The sequence below is a fragment of the Haliotis asinina genome, chromosome 7 (genome assembly GCF_037392515.1).
Source record: "Haliotis asinina isolate JCU_RB_2024 chromosome 7, JCU_Hal_asi_v2, whole genome shotgun sequence".
Taxonomy (NCBI): domain Eukaryota; kingdom Metazoa; phylum Mollusca; class Gastropoda; order Lepetellida; family Haliotidae; genus Haliotis; species Haliotis asinina.
The window spans coordinates 31,140,547-31,166,506 of record NC_090286.1 but is presented as its reverse complement, the minus strand read 5'-3'; the positions used below and the strand labels follow the sequence as shown (position 1 = coordinate 31,166,506).

The following is a 25,960-nucleotide window of genomic DNA, read 5'->3' as shown; positions in this document are numbered from 1 at the left end:
TTCCCTTGTTCAGTGTGGGCCAGCTTATAGACCACAAACTGACAATATCCATTCATAATGATATAAACACAGGAACATTATGCCAAGACTTAAAATGCTTGGATATGGTTTTTGAACGCTGGATGTAGACCAAGACCATTGGTCACTTGCATCTTTTGCATTCATAAGATAACATTCACAATACGAAACCCCCATGTAAGTATGCAGGGAATTTCAATAATCTCTCAGTTCCTACAAGACGTCATCTGAATGCCAGCACAGTTTGTCCCCGACTTCGACCAGGCAGGGGTTTGTAGGTTAGCTTTTTCCTCTTGTTAGGAAAGTCTTCAAAGAGATAGCTGACGTCTTCACCTGAAATACACACAGTTCTTGTCAGTCCTGTTTTCACAGCTTGTAACATATAATATGCTGTTTAACATTATAAGAAAAATGTTAAGAAAGGTGTGTTTAGAAGATTAAACACACCCATGGGGGGAGGCAATGAATGTTGTTTTATGTGTAAACTATATTTCCACTAAAACAACAATAGCCAGTACATTATTTAGTGAGTGTTAAGACAGTGGTTGACAGCATAAAGAACACTCCACAGAAATAACATATTTAACTTTAATATCATTAACAGTTGGCTCTTGTGACTTGTATATCTTGCTAGGGACATCCAGTCCCCAGAATTTCCACATGGGTTTTTCATAGGGATACTGACTAAGAATAGGTCCCAAATTATTCCTGTAGACAAACTAAGTTTCTTGTAAGAGTTATCCAAAGGGATTTGGTATTACGACATGGTGACTTGGTGTAAAGAGTTAATTGTTACAAAATCTTATACCTTGGTCTTCGTCTGCTTGGAACAGTCTGGATGGTTCATGATGCTTCTGGAATAACAGTGCAGTTTCAGTCAACAAAAGAAGACTTACATAAGACTTTTATACAATGGTCCTTGGTTTGAGACCCACAAGGGTGCAATATGGACAGACCAATCTTTGGTGTCTTGCTTATTACCAGCATACCACTATGACCATTAAATAATAGTCTGTCATAAACAAAGATCCACAATCTGCCAAGACTAACATGCCATGTCAGTTTTGCCAGGAATAGTTTATGAAAACAATGATATTGGTTAGTCATATGTCTAAATTCCTTCACTGATTTTAACACTGCAATGAACTGAAGTACCTGATGTCTGTAAGTGTAAGGTTGTTCCTTGTGAGTGGAGGTTCCATGATAAGGAGAATCTGGTTCCATGTCCATTGGAGGAGAGTCATAGTTCATCCACCTTGTTGCTGGTTGTGAAGCAGGGAAAGTGCAATGAATTTGAATATAAACCTCTCCACTAGAACAATAACATATGTTGGTGAACCCTGGACCAAAGCCCCAGCACTCTTATTTGTTAAAGACCCATGACGGTCCCAGGTAGAATAGGCCTTCAGCAACCCATGCTTGCCATAAAATGTGACTACGCTTGTCATAAGAGGTGACCAACAGGATCAGGTAGTCAGACTCACTGACTCATGTCATCAGTTCCCAACTGTGCAGGCAGATGTTCAAACTGTTGATCACTGGATTGTCTGGTCCAGACTTAATTACTTACAGACTGCTGCCATAAAGCTGGAATATTGCGGAGTACGGCGTAACACAAAACTCACTCACTCACTTGATTGTTAAAACAAGATATTGGTGGCCCAGATTTGATCAGAACTTGAGCATCCTTTGACTGTCTGTAGCAAGTGACTACATCAAATAGAGAGGTCAAGATCTTTGACTTTGCTGTGGATTGTACTAGGATTTCATAGGCTGGTTTGCCTGTTCCTCAGTTTTAACATGCCACAATGGTTAGAGATGGGATATTGCTCAATGCAGCAAAAATCTATCAACACAGTTTAACATTAAGACATCAGACATGATACAAGCTTAAAACCAATCAGTGCCCTATATCAGCATTGATTTGGGGGTCCTCAAAGCTGTTACATTGCAACAGACAGTTTCATACTCAAACCAACAAATTAAAAACCAAGAATTTTTCTTTCATATTTGCCTTTGAATTAGCTACCAATAACAATTATGAAATCTTGGGACTTACAAAATGGAACTACCAACAGTTTTGTTGATACTTATAAAAGTAATTCACAAAGGGGACACATCTAAAAGTTAGCTTAAGTGTGTGTCAACACATTTAGAATATACAAGTAGATTCTTAAAACAGCCCTAACTTCTATATTTGTTGATGAATCCAAGCTTAAAGTCAAGGATATTTTTACATGTACCTACCTTTCTGTTCTTGTTCCTGTTGAGTGTCTCTCCTCAATGGCTGAGCTAGTCCTATGCTAACTCTCTGAACAGGTGGCTTCAGCAGAGAACTCTGAAAGTTTTCACTTAAAGCTGGTTGGCCAAGGAGGGATTTTTTCATTGATGATGATGTTTTCGTCAAGTCAGGCCATCGCCCATCACTGGATGAATGTAGAGGTGGGCGGCGTTCATGACACCTTGGCAGCATGGACCTTCCAAGATCAACATAGGTATGATTTACTCTTGCATCAGGTATTGGTAACCCATGTATTTTACGTACAACCAGATGGGAGTCATCAACACAACCAGGATCCACATAGCTTTTTCCAATGGATTTTTCTGGAAAGTAACCACTTTCATGACTCTCAGTGATCAGTGTGGTGGATGAACATTGTTGATTTCGATAAACGTCATCAAATGGATTACTTTGATTGAACTCATGCAAGAATCTATTCTTTGAATTCATTTTCTCACGTAAAACCGAACTAAAACTTGGCTTTTTCTTTGCTACTGTGGGTGTACATCCAGACAGGATATCTTGGTCTCCATTTACATACATGCGAGCTGATGTATGCATTTTCCCTGGCCTGAAGACATCAGACAGCCTTGCTTGGTTGATTACATTTACCTCCGCTGAAGGTCCAGCTGTTAATCTCTGTATGTCTGCATCACCCAGTAGATCAAAATCAGGAGTAACAGTTTCTTCAAACTGCCTTGCTTCATTTTCAGTCATACCTTCCATCTTGGCCAGAACATATTCATTTGGTTTAGTGTACCCTTGTGAATTACCTGGAGTATCATTTGTGCCCTGACTGAGAAATGACTGAGTTGGGTACTGCTCCACCAGTCTGAAATCTGGGTCCTCAGAGAAACCATTTGGTTGAAATATAGGTAGAGATTGTGTGGAACAACCCTCAGATTTTGGCTGCTTTGGTTGGAAATCCTCTGAGAACCTGGGAATCTGAACCTCTTTTAAATTCTGGTAACCACATCTTGAAGTCATGTTTGAACCCTGGTAGAGATGGCCATGTGTGCTGGAATCAGGGCACCTATATTCTGTTTCTTTATTTGGCACCAGGGTTGGCTGTGCCATCAGTTCCATATCTAGTTTTTCTGTGTCATGTGATCTCAAGTGTAATCCAGTGTCACAGTTGATCATTTTGTAAAACATCTGGAAAAAATTCCATTAAAGATCATTAAAAATGTTAAACTTACAGCAATGATACTGATGTACAGTCTGCAGAGGTTTTGTGCTTGACATGATGATTTAGAACATCACAGGAAGTAGTGGATCCACTTTTCCTTATTCCAATTAGCATGTTTAGCATCCAACTAGTTTCAATAAGACAGAAATTCATTTCCATCCCTGAATTATTAATTTTTTTTAATACTTATTATGATGTTTTAATTTTAGAACACATCAGCCTCTTCAGAAGAATAATGACATGCACACTGTTTAAATATTCTCATTTAACATTGAACACATGTAAGATATTCCATACCAGATGCACTTTTTCTGGGAGTTCAGGAGCTATCTGCTTGAGTTGAGACAGTGTGCATGAGAGGAGGGAGACAAGACTTGTCCTGGACAACAACAGCTGCGCACTGAAACAGACAGATCAGCTAGGCACTGAAACACAGACAGATCTGCTAGGCACTGAAACAGAGACCAGCTGGGCACTGAAATACAGACAGATGAGCAAGGCACTGAATCACAGACATTAGCTGGGCACTGAAACACAGACAGGTATAATGGACTTGTTTCTGAGCAATTCTCTGAGATGAATTAAAGGTGGAAATATTATTTTTATAGATAAATAGCACTGTCAAAACATGTTATGAAACTTCAATATTTCAAAAATATTAATTAACAGAAAAAACAACATACCTGAAAGAATTCAAACATTGGAGGCTGGTGAGAAACTTCTCTTCCTGCAACAATGTACAATTAATTGTTGACAGTGTAATGAATTGTTTCAACAGGATGGAAGCATCTACAGGCAAGGACTTTAACTCTACCCACATGAACATACAAACTACCCATTTAATACATTTGACATAACAGAAAAATGAGAAAGAGCAATTTCAACCGACTTATTAGTGATTTGCAACAACAGAATTGCAACACAAATCCTGTTATTGAACTTATAATCACACTGTTCACAGAATGGTCTAAACTCAAAATATGTATCTAGAAACAAAACCAGAAAGTAAGGCTATGTCAACCTGCTGAGAATTCATTATAGAGTGGCTATTCATAGAAGGGGCTGGGGATGTGTTGTACTATGATTTCAGTGACATTTTTTACTGCTTTCTATACTTTGCTTTCTTATTATAACTGATGATCTGTCAGTGACATTATTCTTCACACATACATTTCTCACAATTAACTAGAGTAAGTTTAGTAAGTTTTGCACAAAAATTACACACATAAAAAGTGATGCATAAAATATTGATTTTGTGTTTAATTATACCTTACAAGAGATGACTATATATACTGACCCTTGATGCATCTCCTGAGATCCAGGGCCTTGTCCACTGTTGTTTCGTCCACACTGTGGACATCTCAACACACTTGTCACAGCATAATCTCACAGTAGCTGCAAGGTGTACCAGATCGTAGGCTATCAGTACCTGTGAGAAATACAAAATCACTGACAATACCTCCATTATGTATCAGCTGTAGATGCAATACATAGACAGCTAAATAATACTCTCTGTAACTAAAAGGTGACTACTGAGGGTGAAACAACTATTGCAATACTATTGCAATAGTTTGTTTCTCCTTGAACTGTCTCATTTGAAGTCATTTCCCAAATGAATGTATAGTTTGTATGACATAAAAACAAGTTTAAGTAGTTTCAACTTCCATTAATAAATGACAAGAAACTTGAAATCCAGAAAAAGTAAACAGTTTAAACATAAACTAAACTAAGCTTCAAGTCTGCATCGAAACAATGTTTGCATAAGAGCAGTCTAAGTAAACTTATCCTCAGTACTTTTCGTTACACTCCACTACTGAGTCTAACAAAATCTTATAGGAGGTCGCGTCAGGTAACCTTTGAGATTGACCAATCAGAACACAGCTTACCAAATTCCAAAAGTGGACATTCGCACATACCTTCTGAACTTTTTACCTTGAAAATGTTCGTACCCCAACCATTCTGAATGCTACTTAGCATACGCTCGCTTCCGGATGATGCACACTGTGTACGTACAACCATAACAACGGTGAGTAAACAGTCGCCGAAAATGGTGTTTTTGGCAATATTCAAGGATGTCATCTTGCGGGAATATTAGCTAATGGTAACCATGTCAACAGAAACCCCAAAGCATATATACTGCAGGTCAAATAATTGTGTTGTATGTGGATTTTTGTTTGTGGAGAGATCAGTGTCAGTGACCTGAATATTCTGAAAGTCCCTCTGATCCCTAAAGAGCAGCCGTTGTCTGATTGGTTAAATCTATTTAAGCGTCTTGCGTTTGATTGGATGGTCATTGGTCACTCAAAGGTTACCTGACGCGACCTTCTACTATGTTTTGTTAGGTGGAGTGTAACGAAATACACTGAGACTAAGTTTACTTAGACTGGCATAAGAGGTAACTGGGGCAGAAAACTCTAAATGAATCTGGTGCGCCCTGTATTTGGCGCTGGGAATTTATCAAAGGAAACCAATAGTTATAATAAGTCTACCATTGATTAACTGCTATCAGAGGCTAAACAATTGTGATACATTAATAGTCAATGCATGTTATAACCCTTGTTACTATAAGGTATCATCTTATAACTGGACTGTGGATAAATCACTGGGCCTTTAGAGTGAGTGAGTGAGTGAGTGAGTGAGTATGGTTTTACGCCGCTTTTAGCAATATTCCAGCAATACCACAGCAGGGGACACCGGAAAATGGGCCTCACACATTGTACCCACGTGGGGAATCGAACCCGGGCCTTCGGCGAGGCGAGTGAACGCTTTTACCACTAGGCTACCCCACCGCCCCTTGGGCCTTTAGAAGTGGGTGAGCTGGGTTTTATTTCACAATGAATAGCATTCAAGATATATCACATCGTGCCAGCTGCATGTGGGAAGTGATCCACAAGCACATGTATTTGGGCTTTTATAAGTAGTTTTTTATTCATGATATCAACATTTTACATTGATAAAAGCTGACTTCACTAAGGCTTACTTTGTATGTGATTTGAAACCTGCCAGTGTTGCTATTCAGATTTGCCAGCGCTGCCTCCAGCTTACAGATATTTGCAACAACAGCATCTGGCAGCAGGTAGCTGTGGAAGAAGAAGCACAAAACACAGTCATAATCAAACCACAGGAATTTTCAGTGCATTTCTTGCACATTTATAACATCTCTTGAGGCATGTTTGGTCCATGAATGTGCATGAATTTGACTAAAAGTTCATACAAAAAACGCGTCTTGGAATTGTCCATGCTTATTGCATTTACTTGTTAAGCAGGATGCCTGTTCAAAATCCAGCACAGCCAGAGGAATCTCCTCATTAGACATCTGTGACACAATGCTGAAAATGAGTCATTTTTACCATGTTACAGGTATCTTTTCTGCCAAAACACCTTCTATAGTTTACCTTTGATTGTATCTTTAGGGATGACTGATAACAAAAATTGTTTCTGTCTGGAATAAAAAGACATAGGGAAATCAAAGTTGGGTGGAGTTTACTTTTCAGTTTGCTGCATTAAGAATATGGAGCTGTTGTCGAAAATCTCTGATGCCTGTATCTCGAACTTATTCAGTAAGCCTGGTGTCTGGAGCAGCCACATGTATGTACAAGGAGGTCAGAATTACCCTTTTGATTTTGAATCTGTGGAGTAGAACATGATCCAGCAGTATGTAAACTGCAGACTGAGAACTACCAACTTCCTGGAGAGGTTCTCCACCTGCCATTCATCGGTGAAGTTCATCAGGGAGTGTAGCACAACACAGTGTCTCTCATCCATGATCACATCCACACAGGGTCTGCTGTCACTGTCCGAGTTTTCTCTTTCTATGACAGCAATATTGTGTCTGCAGTGGAGCAGAAGTGTTAGAAATTAAAGAGGTCCAAGTGGCCTTGATGTTCCTGCTATAAATGACAACATTTTACACTGCCTGAGCATTAGAGTTGATGTGAGCTAATTCTGTCAATCAGTATATGTTGTCTGTTACCCGTGTTAATCCTGGTGACAACTGTCTTGACTGTGGAACTTGGGTTTGCAATTATATTAATTCCTGCTTAGTACTACAGTCTGCATAAATAAATTAATGAAAAAGTTGTTTTACCAACTTATAATTAAAATTTTGATACAGTTCACTACTTGTTACGAGGGTGGAGTGCAAAGAGAGGAACAGAAAGGTGTTTGAGAAGCACCTGCACAAGTGCCGACAAAGTTATTGATTCATTAACCTGGGCCGCGTTCCATCTCCATCCTTTCTCACTCACCTGGCTGTCCCTTTCTCTACACGCCTCCCTCATAAGAAATAGTGAACTTTGTCAATTATTTACTGATAGTTTGTTTAACAACTTTTATTATTTTTAGGACATACATTCTGCTAAAACGTCACAGCATTGGTCTGATGTTTTGATTATGAACAGCGATTCATTGAGTATTTTATGTTTATTAGTTTTTTAGACAGACTGCAATTCATTGGCCCACTTTTGAACCAAACAGACTATAGTCACAACACTCTACTATAGTTTAACAATATACATATTGAATGGTAGTTTTCTAAAAACAAGGTCCAACAAGGGTCAAGAGGTTATCAACTTACTTCTTGTTTTTCAGCAACAGGCCTAAAATTTAGAAAGATGGCAATACATATACAATCACTGAACCTTGATTCTAAAAGCTGAAGTAAATTCTTCTGACTTGTAAGATTCACAGAGCCAATCACTGTCACTTTCACATCAGATTTCTTCATTTGCAAGGGATATACTTCCTGTGTCTCTGAAAGGCAGAGAAACCTGACTTTAAATAAACTACAAAATTCAAACACTAAATAGAGACTCTTCAGAACAACATCCTGAATGATTTCAAAAGTAAACAACTGAAAATACTGTATATTTCTTATGTACCATGATTGTTATTTAGGCTGTCTGACGTAAATGCTGGTAAATGTGCTTAATTGTTTTGGTGGCTAAAATGACAACAAGGAGGCAACAAGGCTTAAGATTGAGTACTTCCCAGTGAGATCGAATGATGTCAAGTGAGATCAGTTATTGGTTGTGTGCATTAGTGTTGTCAATAGTGCAATGGTGAACAAGGAGTAGCCTCCAAAGAAAAGATGGGTCTTTGTGTATATTAATATAAAATCAAACCCAGGATCACCAGCTCACCTTCTGTCTTCATGTCCTGCACATCACCCTTTAAGCCAAGGTGGCTGACACCAATGTCCTGACACTTCCTACATGTTGATGAATTACTTTCTGCCTCATACTCAATCACAAGACTAAACATGTCCCATTTTGTAAGCTTGTTTAAAGCAGATTCACTTAAGATGAAACAGTTGTGATTTTCCACTCTGAAACAGCAGTATATGTATCACAAAAATAGGTGTTTCAAGTAAAATGGGAAGGGAAAAATACTTGTTTATGATGTATACTATTGATGGTTGTTTGAAGCCACACTCAGTAGTATCCCACCTACATGACAGAAGTCTTTAAATGAGTGAGTTTGAAACAAACATCCAGTGATCGACATCGTGAGCACTGATCCATACAATTGGGATACAATGACATACATAAACCAAGTCAGCGAGTCTGCCCAACTGATCACATTAGTTGGCATACATAAAAAGCATTGATTACTGAAGACAAACATCTGCTCTTCATGTATCTTATAACTTGTAGTTCATCATTAGGTATTGGGATGAAAGAAGCAAATACTTCACAACATCATTACATATAGTTATGAGTCTGAATTTTGTTTCATGAAATAGCTGAATATCAACCAAACGCTTGCTTTATATTCTTGAACCAATTTGCATAAGTTGATGCAGTGTAATGACATGACTCTTTACCAAAGCTCTTTGGGATGACTTGCCCAAGTCTGTTTTTTGCATTAATTAGGTGAGAATATTGTGCTGATTGAAATAATCTATCTATCTACATTTCACTTACTCTGAGAATGTGTCTTCCTCCATTGTCTTTGTGAAATAAGGGAAAATGTCTGCACACACAGAAAGCGCCTTCTCTAGGTAACACATGAGACTGTGAAGATTACGCTTTGTGACAACGAGCACCTGCAGATTGGAGGGTAAACATGTCTTGAACTGCAGAATTATCACAGTAATTCCCCCACCCCCAAAACATGCACACATTCACACACATGTGTATGAACTTTCTCTTCACCATTAGGCTATTCAACCATATATCAAGAGAAGAATTTTGGTTAATCCATACATGGTATTTGCTGAGAAACCCAATTTTAACATTCTGATATACAGTCACTGATTGCATAGTGTTGATGCAGAAAACATTTTTTCTTCTTTATTAATTTATAATTTCATACATTAAAGATAATTGTTGTCAAAAGGTTACACTTTTAATGTTGCAAAGTACAAAGTATTAAAATTGTGTGGTAATTTTCAATGTAAAATTTAGTTCAGATGAGGTTCAGAAAGTCTAGCTAGGCTATAACTGTTATTAGTTTTCCTAAAAGTATTATTAGTTTTCCTAAAAGTATTATGATTGTAAAAACAGATTACTTCCCTTGATTGTTAGTGTAACGCTCCTCAAAGCACATGGCTTGTCACTGCCTCCATGTTGTACCAAGATGTGGCAGTGGGCATGGGCACAAATGTGAGTAGCATTGTTTGTTATTATAAGACATTTCAATGCATAATACGGAGGTAATGTTTGAAGGGTTTGTTAATTGTACATTTTATTGATATATTTTGTAATTGTAGGGGTTGAAGGAATTTACTTAGAATTTTCATGAAGTGATGTTAGGAATCATTTACTTAGCAAGTCTTTATTTTTGCTTTGTAGTTTTCTGAACCTCACCAAGCCAAAGGAAAGAAATGATGACTGTGACCATAGAATAAACTTTTGGTGCGAGTTGAGGATTTTTGTGTCTTGCATCCACACATAGGACAATGGGACAAACCCCTCATGCCCCAAACTGTGAGTTTCAGGTCACACCACTGTGAAATGCTCCCTGGTGAATGGCATTATATTCAAATACTGGTTATGTCATTGATACCACCTCACCTTGTTTCCTTTACCATCTCCCGAGGAACTCTTCACAGTCTCCTCAATGTTCTTACAGAGAATGCCCACTTTGGGATGAAGTATATTATTTTGGTCAAACGAAACCTTGAACTGAAATAACTCCTTCCTGATACTTTCCAAAGAGCCTGCAATCAGAGAATTGTTGCTTTAATAGAAAGGAACAATCACAAAATGAAATAAACATCTACTACCATAAAATATGTTATGTATTCATATTACTCAAAATTGGTATATGGATTCAGTAACTAAGTGGGGCATAGTGGCCGAGCTGTCTAAGGCATTGTGCTAGTAAGTGAAGAAGCCTAGATCAATCACAGCTTGTAACCGGGTGTAAAAACCTTAACGCTAACATTACTTGCAGGTTCTTTCCATGTTGTCACAACCCCTAGTGTGCAGTCCACCACTCTGTGCACTTAAAAAGAACCCACTCATCAAAAGGACTAGGTGACCAAATGGTGGACACGAACATGTGTAGACACATAGTTGGGGCTATAGTACTGTGCACTATCACTGGACAAAATACTCTATGTGTCTCAGTTCACACAGCTGCAAATGCGTAAATTGTGAGGATGAGGCTGTGTGATAACTCGCTGCACCTGACATCTAGCATGAGTTGAATATTCCCCAGAGGCTTGAATAGATTAAAAGAATGACAGGAAAAAAGACATCCATTGATCAAGAGAACACTCCAACACCTTGAGCATGTAATTGTGGCATGGATATGTGCTCTATTTAAATATCCTATTAAAATGAATGTTTGCATGTCCTAATTCAGTTCTAATTCAAATGTTTTGTTTAGCTGAATCACTAGGTGTGTATTTGCTTATAATGACATTGCTTTACAAGCTGACCCTGTATGCTCATTTTATTCTGATTAAACTCGTCTGTGAGTTTGAAACTAGTCCAAAGTCAAGAAAAAGATAATGTGTTCAAGCAATGTTCAGGCTAAGTCATTATGATTTTTCAAATGTAAGTTTACTAAGTTAAGTTTTCAAAATTTTTAAAAACATGACCAATTCATCTTGTCTGAACTCTACCTCCAAGAGTTGAGTGGTACTTCTCATGTACAGTACTGAGGTGACTGATGGCAGACTCAAGGCAGCAGTGAACCAGGAGGTCTACAGCTCCAACTACAGCATAGACAACCACAGCAGACTTGTACACATCACCACTGTCTGAAAATACAACATACAAAACCAAACCTTTTCTCAAGACACGGGACCTTGCTTCACTGAACCTCCTTCCACCATTCAACTTACAGCTGATTTTGATCACACAATGCAAAACAAGGAAGTCTTCCAATTGAAAATACACTGTACTTGCAACTGTACAAAACACTGTCTTAACTTGGTCTTCAATGACACTTATTCCAAATGCTACATAACGTTAAAGATCTTCCTTCACAGGAAGGTCATAAATACTTGCATTATGCCTGATAGTGTCCAGATGTTATACAGAGGTTCCTTTCACAAAGCAACCTTAACTAAGGTTAACCTTAACTCCCATTTTTTAACACTGTGTTACCTTAAGGCATTAGCTTAGCGCAGTGTTTAAGAATGGTATTTAAGGTTAACGTTTGTTAAGGCTGCTTTGTGAATGGAACTCCTGGTTTGTTGTATGCGAACAAAACATTTATATACCTGGGGCTTTCATGTGACCATTATATTGAGATATCTGTTGGTTATATGTACCTCTTGTTTTCTGAAATACTTCATGAATTACATTTCAGGAGATAACAATCTTACACGACAGATTTGTTTTACACAGGTCATCGTCTAGCTTCTAGGGGCATTTTAGAAGTTATAAAGATGAAAACCAAATTCTATGGATAGTCAACTTCATTATTGCAACAAGTGAGGTCATCATCTGTAAATGTTGATGCTATCTTTTATAGATCATGGTCTACATGCAGTGTTGCCACGCCTCAGTGTTTTCTTTGATGATAAACAGCTCTCCCTCAATACAGATTTCTAAATACCTGCTTGTCTATCTAGCTGTTCCTTCTCCTTCACCAGGAAGCGAGTCAAGTCCACTTTAAGACTAAACATGGAGGCTTGATGGGGAATCTCACCCGCCTGCTTCAGCACATCCACATATGGGCGAGCAAAAGAATGCAATGCATTAAACACCTGCATGTGTGATCCTGAAACATACACTGATCAGGTAGATTAAATACAATGGCAACTGCTAATGAATGATATTGTATAAGCTTGGATTCACATTGTGAAAAAGTAACTTTGGACATTTTCATCCATAAAAACAACTAATACAAATTACATCAAAGCTCCAACCTGACAAAGGAACATCAACTGTTTTGCAAAGAGCTATTTGAGGAACAGTTTCATCAACCCCGTGTATAATGTCCCTTTGGTGTTCACATGACTGTTTGGTGACTGATATCTTGTCAGACTGCTTGTTTTCTGAAATGGAAACAATGGTATCCCTCGTTAAACCTGCAACATGGCTGTCATCTTAGTGTTATTGCTATAAACATTCAGTTTAAGTGCACAACAAATTCCAGAATATGTAACACGATAGACTGACATGACCCCCTTGTAGATTCAGGTTAAAAAGGGCCCAAGGCAACACATGTCCATCATAAGAGGCTATTATGAGATTATACATTACAGCTCACTAATATGGTTGATGCACATCATTGTTATGAAGTTTGATGCTCATGATGTCAGTCACTGGATTGTCCAGTCTAAGTAAACTTAGTCTCAGTGTATTTCGTCACTCTCCACCACTAACAAAACCTAGTAGAGGGTCACGTCAGGTAACCTTTGAGTGACCAATGACCATCCAATCAAATGCGAGACGGTTAAATAGATTTAACCAATCAGACAGCGGCTGCTATTTGAGTCGTTTTAATAAAATGTAGGAATTCTTGTCCCTGATCAATCACATAAATATTTCTTCAAATTTGTTGCAATTTTTCAGACCAAGACAGAAATTAAGGCATTATGTTTGTATATCCAATTGTTTAATTGTGGACAAATGTGTTTAGGTTTTTTATTACAGTCCTTGAAAGGGCTAAAAATTAGCTGTTTTCACTGTTCCTCTGTCATGGTGTTGTTCGATTTTCATATCTGTTGATACAAATTCACTATATTAACTTTCGGGGGCTGATTTATGTGTATGAACTGTTTAGTTCACACACATAATGATTGAAAGATGTTTGATGCCATATTTTTTAAATAAGACATGTTTTGTAGCTGTCCCTCAGCTATTGTTCTTTCCTGTACCGACAGCCTCAAATCTGAAATAATGTATGATCCCTGATGCCACGATACCCAAACTTCTGCGTGCTCTTTGGCACTTCCTGTGTTCTCATGATGACACAAGTTCCAGATGTTCTACTGACTGAGAGCTGCAGGGAAAGGGCGTAAAATATTAGGACTTGGAGCATATATTTATTAAGCATCTTTCCTGTAACAATACTGTTGCACTGACATGTACAATATTGCCAAATTTTGTTTCCATGATTGCGTCTGAACTATGAAACATTTGAAACTTGCAAAGTCCAATTTTTGTGAGGGGGGCATTAATTTTCTCATAATGTAATTTGTGTTGATGTTCTTCTTTCCTATAACATTCTTTCCTGTAACGCTAAAAATTGTAACGGGAAAGAAAAATCAGATGCTTAAAGAGGGACTATGTATATTATAAACTTGTATCTTAATATATTATTAGGTGTAAACCTGTCACACTTTTGGTTCAATATATTATGTTCATACAATGTGAAAAACAGATGATAAATGATATTTTTCCCCTCAGACTGTTACAGTAGAGAATGGTAATTGTTATGGGAAAGAATATATCTGTTACTGTTATTATCATGTTCAAGTTTCTACTAATATCTTACCCTAAGTAGGAGTAATTATTACACGAATATTATTCTCTACCGAATGTGTATGCAATTAACAGCAGTTGCTGGATGTACATGCTGATTTAACTACAATGAATGCAACTGTTACAGTAAAGAATTAATTCTGTTACTGTAAAGAACGTTTATGTTACGGCAAAGAAAAACAGCAGTTCACAGGGGATATTTGTATGAAATATGCATATGTCTTAATATATTCTTAGGTGTAAACTAGTGTAAACTCACATTTTTGGTTCAATATATTGATGTTTATTTAATGTGAAAAACAGATTGTTAAGCAACATTTTTTGTCTTTCCTGTAACAAGTGTATCTTTCCCGTAACAACAATGTTTTTTGTATTTTTTAAAGGTTTTGAATAATCATATTGATTTTAAAATACTGTATCAAGAAGTATGAATGTTTTCAATACCATTGACGTAATAAAATATTTTCTTGGGTGAGGTTTTGCCAAAAAACAAAACAAAATGGAAACTTAGTTCTATGTGTGATTTCTATAAAGTATACATACAAATCTATTTAAGCAAAGAAATCCATGCAAATTCAAACATTTATGTGGATATACCCACAATCTAAGCTTATCTTCACATCTGTCACACAATATTGCTAGAAATATCATTTTTACAACATGTTACATCATCTAAAGTGTTGTTACGGGAAAGAAATGTAAATTTGGTGATTTGAGAAAACAACATATTTTTTTAAAAAAGAATTGCAATTAAGGCCTAATTTTCATAAGAAAGAGCAATAGCATATGATGCTATTTAGAGAATGAATAAAAACCTCTTCAATCATTTCATTTTGTCATTTCATGAGAACGGAATGTTGGCATATTTTGAAAACGACTCATTTAGGGATCAGAGGGACTTTCAAAATATTCAGGTCACTGACACTGATCTCTCCACAAAGAAAAATCTGCATATAACACAGTTATTTGACCTGCAGTATATATGCTTTGGGGTTTCTGTTGACACGGTTACCATTAGCTAACATTCCCGCAAGATGACATCCTTGAATATTGCCAAAAACACCATTTTCAGCGACTGTTTACTCACCGTTGTTATGGTTGTATGTGCGCACAGTGCGCATCATCCGGAAGCGAGCGTACGCTAAATAGCATTCGGAATCGTTCGGGTATGAACATTTTTTAGATAAAAAGTTCAGAAGGTATGTGCGAATGTCCACTTTTGGAATTTGGTAAGCTGTGTTCTGATTGGTCAATCTCAAAGGTTACCTGACGTGACCTCCCATAAGGTTTTGTTAGACTCAGTAGTGGAGTGTAACGAAAAGTACTGAGGATCAGTTTACTTAGACTGCTGGATTGTCAAGCCAAGACTGGCTAGAATAGTATTTAGTGAAACAACAACAACAACATGAACAAAACACCCAATACATACTTGCAAAGCATAATAAAACTGAGAGTAATGATAAATGGCAAGACATTTACCGAAGTGTTTTTTAATTGTTGATGTTCTCATCATCAAAAATTCATCAAGTGGACTAAACCCAGTGAAACTGTCATCATCAGTAACTACTGATCTTGGCATCTTGTCCTTTATTGTTGGTAGGTTGACTTTGCTGTGACCTATTCCATCTCCTCTGCTGTTCAATGGTTCCTCCATATTGTCCTTGTTAGATTTGCCCTCTGCACTAATTAGTAGATTCAGAGCTGTGGACATAATGATAGGGACTTCCTTTAAGAACTAATAACAAACCAAAAATTGTGAGGAAGGCAAACTTATACCCAAAACATTACTCACAACTTCAGCTGATCAACAATTAATAATGATTCTTTTTTACAAAAATTCTATATCTGTATCAAACTTTGAACTGCAAACAAGGAATCCAGTACCCAAATCAATCCATTAAATTATCGCAAAGGGTGAACAAAAATTCCGTTGGATTTTTGCACATTGATACAACTCCAGACGCTACCATGGGAACCAGCTGAAACAGCCCGCTGATGACACTTCACTACTGTACCCGTACTCGATGTAAACGAGTGCAGACAGTAAAAACCTTTGGTTTACTTTTGTGTTTACAATGTCGATAAACATCATGTGTTGGCCAATTTCCGGATGAAGCATGGGAATGTTTCATTTGAAACCTCCAGCTGACGCCGTCGGTTCCAAATGCATTCCTGTGCTTCAAACACTCAATAACACCCGGAAATTGGCCAACACGCCGTCGGTTCCAAATGAAACATTCCCGTGCTTCAAATACTCAATAACACCCGGAAATTGGCCAACACATGATGTTTATCTCCTAATTAAAAGACAAACTCTGCATGAGGCTTGAACTTAACACAAAAAGCTTGTGAAGCCTATACCTGTAATATATGTAATGAAATTTCTTAACTTAAACAACACTGTCATAAATACTAACTGAGCCCTTCTGAAATTAATTTATCAAATATAGCTTAAATATAGCTGTTATGTCATCTATACAAGAAAGAAATTCTGAACTATCATCCTTGTGGGTTTACTCACCCTTGTGATGGGCATGTGTAGTTCCTGTGCCTTGTTGTAGAATCACAGTCTGTATGTCAGCATCAGTGTCCACATCGCCTGGCAGAAACACAACAAATGTTTTCCTGATAACAAACATCGTGACATACAGATACATCAGCACTTTTCTTGGACTTCATGTATACAATGATGCAACTCAGCATAAAACAGGTCATAGCCTGAAAAAGGCAGAGAATATAGGAACACAACCTAAAATGACCTTTTAATGTGGACACTATGACACAGGCTGCTGGTTCACCTTTTCCACTAATACACTTGAAAGTATAAGGATGAAGATTTTATGGATATCAACTTCTTTATATGTGTTCTCATATAAAGAAGTTGATATCCATAAAATCTTCATCCTTATGCATTTCACTTCTAAATGCCCTTCAAAAGACTTCACTTGAAAGTATAAGAAAAATGAATCTTTGTTAAAAGGTAACAGAATGTGTAAACAATGTTTTGGCTGGGTTGAATAAACTGTGAAATCTAGAAATTTTATGCAGAACAAAAATAATTATCTCTACTAATTCAAACCAAACCTGCTAAACTGCCTTAATAGTAATCTAACTAATTTAGTGCTGGTGTCTCAAATGAACAACTGAAGATAGGGGGAATCTGAAAACTGTCAAGTTTGTCATGGATAAAACACTGATAATATATACACTAATAAAATAAGAAAAAAAGAAAGTGTGTTAACATAACCTTTGCAAAGAGCATATATGTAGCATCCTGACAAGGTATAATTCTGGTGGCTTTTATCAAGAAATTCTTTACACAAAAAATTGTCATTTTGCAGAAAAGAATATGATTGATCCATAATTATTTACCATGCAATTCATTTAGGGTGTACTTGAGAAATACTTCGTCCACATTAGGCACTGATGTTGCCATAGTGCCAACCCCAAAGTCTGCCTGTTCCACCTGTAGCGCCCTGGTCATGACAGCTCTGTATGACAGCCATGGATCCCACCGCAGCTGTAGCTCCACATTACCGAGGCCAGACTCCTCCACCAGCTGAAGCTGGTTCACAAGGTCTGGGACAGATACATGACCAGGGAAATGTTCCTCTGCCACAACAGGTTCTGAAAGTGGATCAGTGAAGACTTTTTGAAGTTGAAAAATTTAATATAAAAATTTAATATAAATATTTAAAAGTGTGAGTTTGACAACATTGTTGTGCTTTGGTTATATCAAGCCCAAATACCCAGAACAACTCAAATTTGATTTTTTCAGTAATTTTTACCAGATCATTACAAAAAACAAAATATGTGTTTTCACAGTATTTCAGTACATAGTTTTAGTAATTGTCAAAAAACAATACACGCTAAAGCCAATAGCTCAATAGTAAATGGAAATTACCTAATGTTAATTGCAAAACAAAATGCTTCTTACTTTCCTTTACACATTCTGCCCTAATTACAAAACTTTAACCATTTTGAACTTTTAGAATTAAACACATACCAGGCAGTCGCAAGGCTAAGATTTCATCAAAGAATTTTTCATGTTCCCACACCTTGGTTATGATGGCTTCTTTTTCAAATTGACGCAAGAAACCACTACTGCAAACAAAATTGAATTCACAAATGCAGTCAAAGTATTCTGTAAACCATGAGACATAAGTAGTGTCAAGAAATTAAAAGAGGTCCTTTAAGCTGAGAGTTATTTGATTCATGACATTGAACAATCGATGTAACAAGGAAATTTTTATGTCAATCTCAAAGTCAAACACTGATATGACCATTTTCATTTCTTGCTTATGAACAAGACATAACATACCATATTCAATTTTTTTCAATAAATCTTTGCAAAAAAAAATACTTGTAATTTGAAATGCAATGAAAACCATACATATTGACTATAAAAATACAAACCAAGAAGGACCCACAAAAAGTATATTATTGGTGCATGATTGGTATACAAACTGTGATGTGTTGAAAACTGGTGATGCTGGCTTGAGTTCCCGGAGCTGGTCTGCAAGGTTCCAGGCATGTACCTCTGGTGACTTGCATGGAAGTATCGGGGATTCCAGCAAGGCTCTACTCTCCAGCTTGCCATCCTTACTTTCAACAGCTATTTGGAGATATGTTGATGTATATGAACTTTATCAAACCCCTCAAAACCGATGACAAAGAAAAATTAACAAAATTAATAACTGAAAGTGAAATCTTTCCAAAGTAAGAATGCAGAGATATGATAGTATGTAAAAGCTTTCAATTCCTTTTCTGCGAGACAATCCTTTTGGTAATAAATGGTAAGGACACTCAAAGGGGAATACATTATACTTTACGGTTTCATGACCTACATAAAGAGTAACACTGTGGTGAGGTTCATGTCATTGTACCATGTCATACAAACTATACACTGGATTAACACACCAAATGATGCAGATCTTAGACCTCTAACTCTTTGTGAGACCTGCAAGCATGACAAAACAAGAATCATTATCAGTGTGAATCTGGGATTCAATCCGTTATCAGTGAATGTTGCCATTACAAAGGGATGCAACTCTGCCCACTGTGCGAAATTTACACTGGTCCTGTGGTCCATGGCTGAAGAGAATCATTAAGACCACTAAACGAGTTTGCAGTGGTCTGTACCTGACATGTGGCAGTGAATTTTCTTCCCAAATATGAATGTTACTTTGGATGAGTGAAGCACATAGGACCAGTCACTATTGTCTACTTGTGGTCCTATGGTCTAGTGGGAAATTTTGAAAGGTTTCTTTCCCTCTATACCAATTTGCGATATTTCTTCACTATATGACTGTAGTATAATTTGTTTTGCACATCTCACCTGGATCATTGAGAGTGAGAAAGTCTACACCACTTGGGGAGGAAATGCCTGTAATATCAGGTTCCTCAACAGCAGCAGTGATAAATGAATCAGGAACTAAATGCCAATCATCTGTAAAAACAAAATTTTGGGATTATACGTGAAAGTGACAAAAGGCCCAATATGTGTGTGCATGTCCATCTGATTGTGTGTGGAAAATAATGTGGGTGGGAAACAGGAACATATTACTGGATCCTTTTTTTTCGCCTTGGTGTGATCTGGTGTTCTGGGTCAAGGCCAAGGCCATTTCCAGTTTTTCATGCTCTATGCCATTCTCTTCCCACAGAGGTTACTTGTCATATCTTCCTTCGAACCTCTGTTCTAATACAGCCATATTTCGCGGTTCCAATAAAATCCCCTAGCGGCAAAAAATGGAAGCAGATTTATCTCCCTTTTCTTCTGTCCAATCAGAACGTGTATTACATCGATCTAGATTCAACTTGACAAATGCAAGCAATGTGGAGAAACAAATACGACATGACTGAGTTCTGTCTAGAAGAAACATTCGAGTATTGTGCTCGGGAAGAGGTTCTAGTGTTCACGATGCATCCGGAAATTTCCGAGATCTTATGAACGATCACTTTTGAAACAAGGTCTCTGATTGCACAACTAAATCTGATTGCCTCCAATCACGAGTATTGAACGCACACACCATGAAAGGGTTGTATTAGAACAGAGGTTAGGTAGGAAGATATGACAAGTAACCATTGTGGGAAGAGAATGGCTCTATGTGTGTGTAATGTTTTTTAAACTGACACATTGTCTCCCTAAATTTCGGTCAACAACTGAACAAATGTATCCTAAACCTCAAATTGACTTTTTCATAGACACAAAACACAGTACATTCCAGTGTATGGTCTCTGCATGAACAAACTTGGCAGGACTGAAAATTACCCAGAGCAAAGTTTCTTGTGTCATACATACCTTTATCATATCCAGCATTGACTTAAAAGTGTTAATTTAACCATAGTAATGGTAGGTAAAGCCTACTAACCTCAAGCACCAAACCATAACCACATATATGAATTTATATCAATATACTGATAGTTACCATGCTTGTCTTCAAACTGTTGCTCAGCTTCACTGCTGATATATGTCTTCACATGAGAGTGAATGTCAAGCATGCTGTTCACACTGTCTTCCTCTCCCTTTTTCCAGGGAGGCAGTATCACATCTTCTAGTTCCCATGCCTGGTAACACAAGTGACCCACCACACAATATTCGGGGAGTAGGATGGCTGGGGTTTTGGTCAGTTGGAATACATTTTAAGTCACTGCTTTAAAACTCATTTGGATGAAATGAGGTACAGGACAGTTAAACACAGTTTTACAACATATGTTTTTCAGATATCCAGGATGTCCAGCAAACAATATGAAATTATTGCTCCTGAAGACAGTACTAAACTCAGTATAAACTGAAGTACTTTCTGAATGGGTTTGCTCAGTGCCAAATGTTAGGTCCATAGAGCTAAACTGAATATTTTGCCTCAGTAAATGAATATGTTGAACATTTCACGTTGAATATGTTGAAATATTTTTGTCCTGATTGTATACATGTAATTCTATGAAAATGTTAGTGTTGATGATACTATTTTCAGTAATTGTATTAGGATCAACAAATTCAAAATAGTAACAAACTGCTAATTAGAAATGCCCTTTGTAGATACATGACCATCCTGACATGATTGAGTTAATTCATGATTTTCCTGGACCTGCTCAGAGGCTAGAATTTGCATTTACATATTTGCATTATACAAAAGTAAGGTTCATAAAGAAAAAATCACATTTGTTTGGCTTTTTCATGATGTACTTTTATATCCCTGACTATACACAAACAAGGATAATAAAAAAATCTCCCTTTTTTTGCTTTTAAAGAAGTATTTATACAAAAATAAGGATAAGAAAAAATCTTACTTTTGACTGAACATTTGTTTGCCAGTGGGCATTTTGTTTAGAATCCCTGTTAAGTCCCTGACCATCATTAACAGGGCACAGACTAGTGGACCTTAACTATGTTAATCAATCGGAATTGTATATAAATAAATAATTCTTTTACACTTTACACTATGCATTCTTACTTTATGATCAGAAAATGTGCACTTTTCAAATGTTTCCAGGTGGATGCTTGTTTCCTCAGTTGACTGTTGAACACTAGCCACCTCTCTTTCCATCTTGAAATGATCACTGAACAGATAAATATACCAGCATATCAATACAGAAAGAGTTACGAAACAGAAGACCATCTGACACACCCACTATCCTCCCTGCTAGAAGTAACAGTGATCCCAAGAGCATGGTGCTGCTGCAGCGTTATTGCAACCTGTGAAGGACTAGATTTTTGAAGCATAGTCAAAAGTTAATGTTAAAGAATGGCAGTTACGAGTATCTTAGCACTTTGAAAATCTAGGCCCTGGTTTTCAGGAACCAATACTTGTCATAAGAGGCAACTAACATGAGTGAGTGAGTGAGTGAGTGAGTGAGTGAGTGAGTTTGTGAGTGAGTGATAGAGTGAGTGTGGTTTTATGCCACTTTTAGCAATATTCCAGCTAGAGCTGTGACAATATATGCTAGTAATGATAATCGTGATACTTTATCTGACTTGAAATATAAAGATACTTCTTTTCGTATCGTGATACATATCATTGACCTTAAGATTGTTAATATTTGCTAGATATTGATGGTTGTGTCAAAATTTACACTGTCACTTGATAACAAATGTACAGTTTTAAAGAAAATAACTAAATATAACATACCATGATGTGTATTGAATCGAATCGTATCGTTCCAAGATATCTCAATGTGTATTGTATTGTGAATTTTCTGTATGGTCACATCTCTAATTCCAGTAATATCATGGCACAGAAATTCGTTTCACTCATTGTACCTATGTGGGAAATCAAACCCTGGTGTTTAGCATGACAAGCAAATGCTTTAACCACTAGGTTACCACACCACCCCACTAACAGGATTATGTTGTCAGGTTGTCAGGCTGACTGATGCATGTCATACCCTAGTTGTTCAAAGTTGATGTTGAAAACTTTACAGAACATATGGCTAAAATGTGAATGAGTGTGGAGTTAGCAAACAAAACAAACAGCCAAACAAAGCAGTGGTATTATTGCATTCTTGGAAAGAAACTAATATTTTATGGCACATTTAATTCAACATACAACCAGGGGACGACTTTTCACATTATATCATCTCACTAAATAACGAACAAGAGAATTTACATTGGGATATTTACATTGAGACGTTTTTGATCCACTTGCCCAGTGAACTGACATTGCAAGAACCCAGAAGTGTTGAGGTGCTGATGTATGAAGGTTTCATCATTAAGAATGTCACCATCAGGAGACAGGTCTAACCATAATATAATCATTTTTTCATTTGATGGTCAATGTAGAGCAGCCAAAAGGGATAACCCAAACACAAAATGAAGATATTTATAACGCTATCTACTTTTATCTGTTGAAACACTTTTGTGAGTCAACTGTAAAAATGTTTTTTCACAGTATATGTCAAATGTCTACACCTTGCAGTATGATAATACATTTATGAAGAGATTTAGAGCTAAATTATCTGATGTTTGTTTTGACTGATAACTTACTTAAAAACAAGAACTTCAGAATATGTTCTGCCATCTTCATCAGCCAGTGGATCTTTGACTGATCTTGACTGTAGACAATGGATGAGAGTTGACAGCTTGGGAAAATTGTTGCATGTGTCCTTCAGTCCATCTGACAAAAGTACATCCTCTAGTTTGTCTGAAATGACAGAACATCTTCAAATTTACTAGAAATATTAGAATATAGCTTCATAAATGCAAATCTTCCTGAACATCCCTTGAGGCCATTACATCTGTTTTGTAATAACAGAAGTCTGCTAGTATCAGACAAGTACAATTAGGATGTCCTTGTGGACTTCCATTTTTATTAATTATTTTTCAGACTGTAGTGACAGTATTAATAGAGGTCTAGTACTGTTCTCAGATTAAATGGCTCCTTACTTTTTACAAACATCCATGTTGTGATCTAGTCTATTTAATGCGACTGATAATTGAGAATTGGATATGCACAAAAACTGTATCTTCAGTCACTTTTCCAAAGTCTGCATCTCGTAATTCATTCTTATGATATTGTAATTAAGTTTGTGATAACCCACATACAAAGGCAAATAAACATACACATATCAGAATTAGTCCTGCCACAATCATTCTAAAGCATTCTTAAAAAATTGGAGCACACTCTGTCGTGTCAGTTTTTCTGAATATGCTCAGTGATTATTTAATCACTAATCATGTACCTTTCTCTTTTTCATCTCCATATTCGTATAAATTCTCCTTCTCGAACACCTCCTTTGCTTCATCAAGTGGGTCAAAGGGTTCAAAGAGTTCAACTGAGAGGAAGCTATCTACTGATTCAGGGTTGGAGCTGGGGACAATCTCAGCCATGTGGTCATCAATCAAATGGAATTCTGTTCTCCTGGCAGATACACAATGTTATTGTAATAGTAAAAGTCTGCTTACATAGTGTTCATATCAAGGCATATTGCCTACTCAAAGCGCTACGTACATTACTATCCCCGGTCTATTACTATCCCGAGGAGTATACAGCCATGCTGCCTGTTAGGTGCGATGAAAAAAAACACTCAGGTAGCAAGCACATCCTCACGGGGACCCATTCTACAGCTGGGTGAATTGAAACAATGTGGATCTAAGTATCTTGCCCGAGGACACTACGCACATGTGCCCACCTTGGGACCAGAACCTAGGTGCCTCATTGTGAAAAATATACTAGTTCCATAATTGAAACAAATTTTACCTGAATCTACAATCTGAAAGGTCTTTAGAATGACAGTTAAAAAAGACAACTGCAATAAGAAACATTTGGTTTCACACCACTTCCAGCAATATACCAGCTATATCACAGGCAAGGTTAGAACATGGTTCTTTGGCATAAGAAGCTGCTGTTTGAACCACTATCCCATTTGCCACTGTGAACACCTGATTTCATGTTGCAACTGGAACTGATTTCCACAAAATGTTATCTGACAAATCAAAGATAGTAGCAGTAACAATACAAAATATTAAGTTCTTTTTCTTCACTTACCTGTCATACATTTCTGGAATCCTTCCATCAGCTTCTGTAATACTCCCATAGACATCCTTAAACTGTCTAAATATGTCAAGTCCTTCCGTAACAATGATGTCTTCAAAAGGGCCTGTATATGTGTTCAAGAAACCATTTGGAAAATATGTTTCTCAGAGAGACAAAAGTAAAGAAATACATTTATTTATCTGGATGTTTTCAGAAAACAATTACTTAAAATGCTCAGATTTGTTTATAGTGGAATGGTTATTCAAAACATTTTAATTTACACATACCTCATTAAATCACTAAATGTTATAATATATGTAGTTTCTAATGATTAAAGATGAGCAGATTTCATTACTACCAGTATCTCTGCAGATCTTCCATTGGTCTTCATTTAATTCTTGCCGATTTGATTTGAATCTATTTGCAGAATCCTCTTGATGCAGATGGTGCGGAACTAACAACAGTGCACGGGAATAGAATTCTCGTCTTTGTTCTATCATCTGTAAGTGATGAAGTTTGACCAGACTTGATAAAAGTGTTGTAAGAAATTACACAAACCTATTGTTCCTGAAACAAAGTCGACTATGAAGTTAATTCTATCAGGGAACGCTCAAGTATTTAATCATCAAAGTTTTATTTAACATTTAATATCTGCTTCAGGGTCTGTAAATGAGGTTACATGAAAGAAAAATCATTAATTACTTAAAGCATACAGTACTGGAGTGAAGAATTTTTTTTTAACAACATTCAGTAATATTCCAGCCATATCACACCAGAACAAATACTGTTAATTCTACACAAGTAGTACCTGCATTTGGACTTTAATCATAAATCAAGTACATAACTGGCTTTTTATGTGCATGTTTGTGTCAAATTGTGCACAAACTTTACTCCTAAAATAATCATGTATTCCATTCATGCCAACATAACAATGTCATTTTTAATGCAAATGATTTTTTCAGGATATCAAGTGTAGTTTCAAACAGTGCAATGGTTATAACTTAGCCTTCATTGATGTTGATGTCTGTTAAAAAATTGATGCAACATTATCTACATGATAAATACATTTCCTTACATTCTGCCAATAGTTTATGCCAAGGTAGCGAGGCAT

General features: G+C 36.9%; 1 protein-coding gene across 1 annotated transcript; it reads right to left on the bottom strand.

The window, feature by feature from the left end:
• Positions 1-241: 241 nt before the first annotated feature.
• Positions 242-25,960, bottom strand: LOC137290219 (protein shortage in chiasmata 1 ortholog-like). Its single transcript, XM_067820960.1, has 30 exons — positions 25,925-25,960; positions 25,208-25,349; positions 24,862-24,973; positions 24,056-24,234; positions 23,361-23,517; positions 21,832-21,937; positions 20,806-20,944; positions 19,716-19,826; positions 18,845-18,992; positions 18,384-18,478; positions 17,750-18,004; positions 16,899-16,976; positions 15,857-16,078; positions 12,817-12,945; positions 12,504-12,668; positions 11,563-11,700; positions 10,505-10,650; positions 9,413-9,534; positions 8,630-8,814; positions 8,129-8,240; positions 7,102-7,320; positions 6,469-6,568; positions 4,786-4,917; positions 4,172-4,215; positions 3,786-3,888; positions 2,262-3,454; positions 1,558-1,565; positions 1,174-1,280; positions 827-869; positions 242-351 (listed from the first exon to the last, which is right to left on the bottom strand). Exons 1-30 carry the CDS (start codon positions 25,958-25,960, stop codon positions 242-244), a joined length of 4,836 nt encoding a protein of 1,611 aa, XP_067677061.1.

Excerpts from the sequence above, each read along its gene's own strand:
- LOC137290219 (XM_067820960.1), bottom strand. The coding sequence starts at position 25,960 with ATGCCTCGCTACCTTGGCATAAACTATTGGCAGAAT. Across the intron at positions 16,079-16,898 it reads TACACATGCCCATCACAAGG|CTCTGAATCTACTAATTAGT; the intron begins GTGAGTAAACCC and ends TTATGTCCACAG. Across the intron at positions 9,535-10,504 it reads GAGATGGTAAAGGAAACAAG|GTGCTCGTTGTCACAAAGCG; the intron begins GTGAGGTGGTAT and ends TCCAATCTGCAG.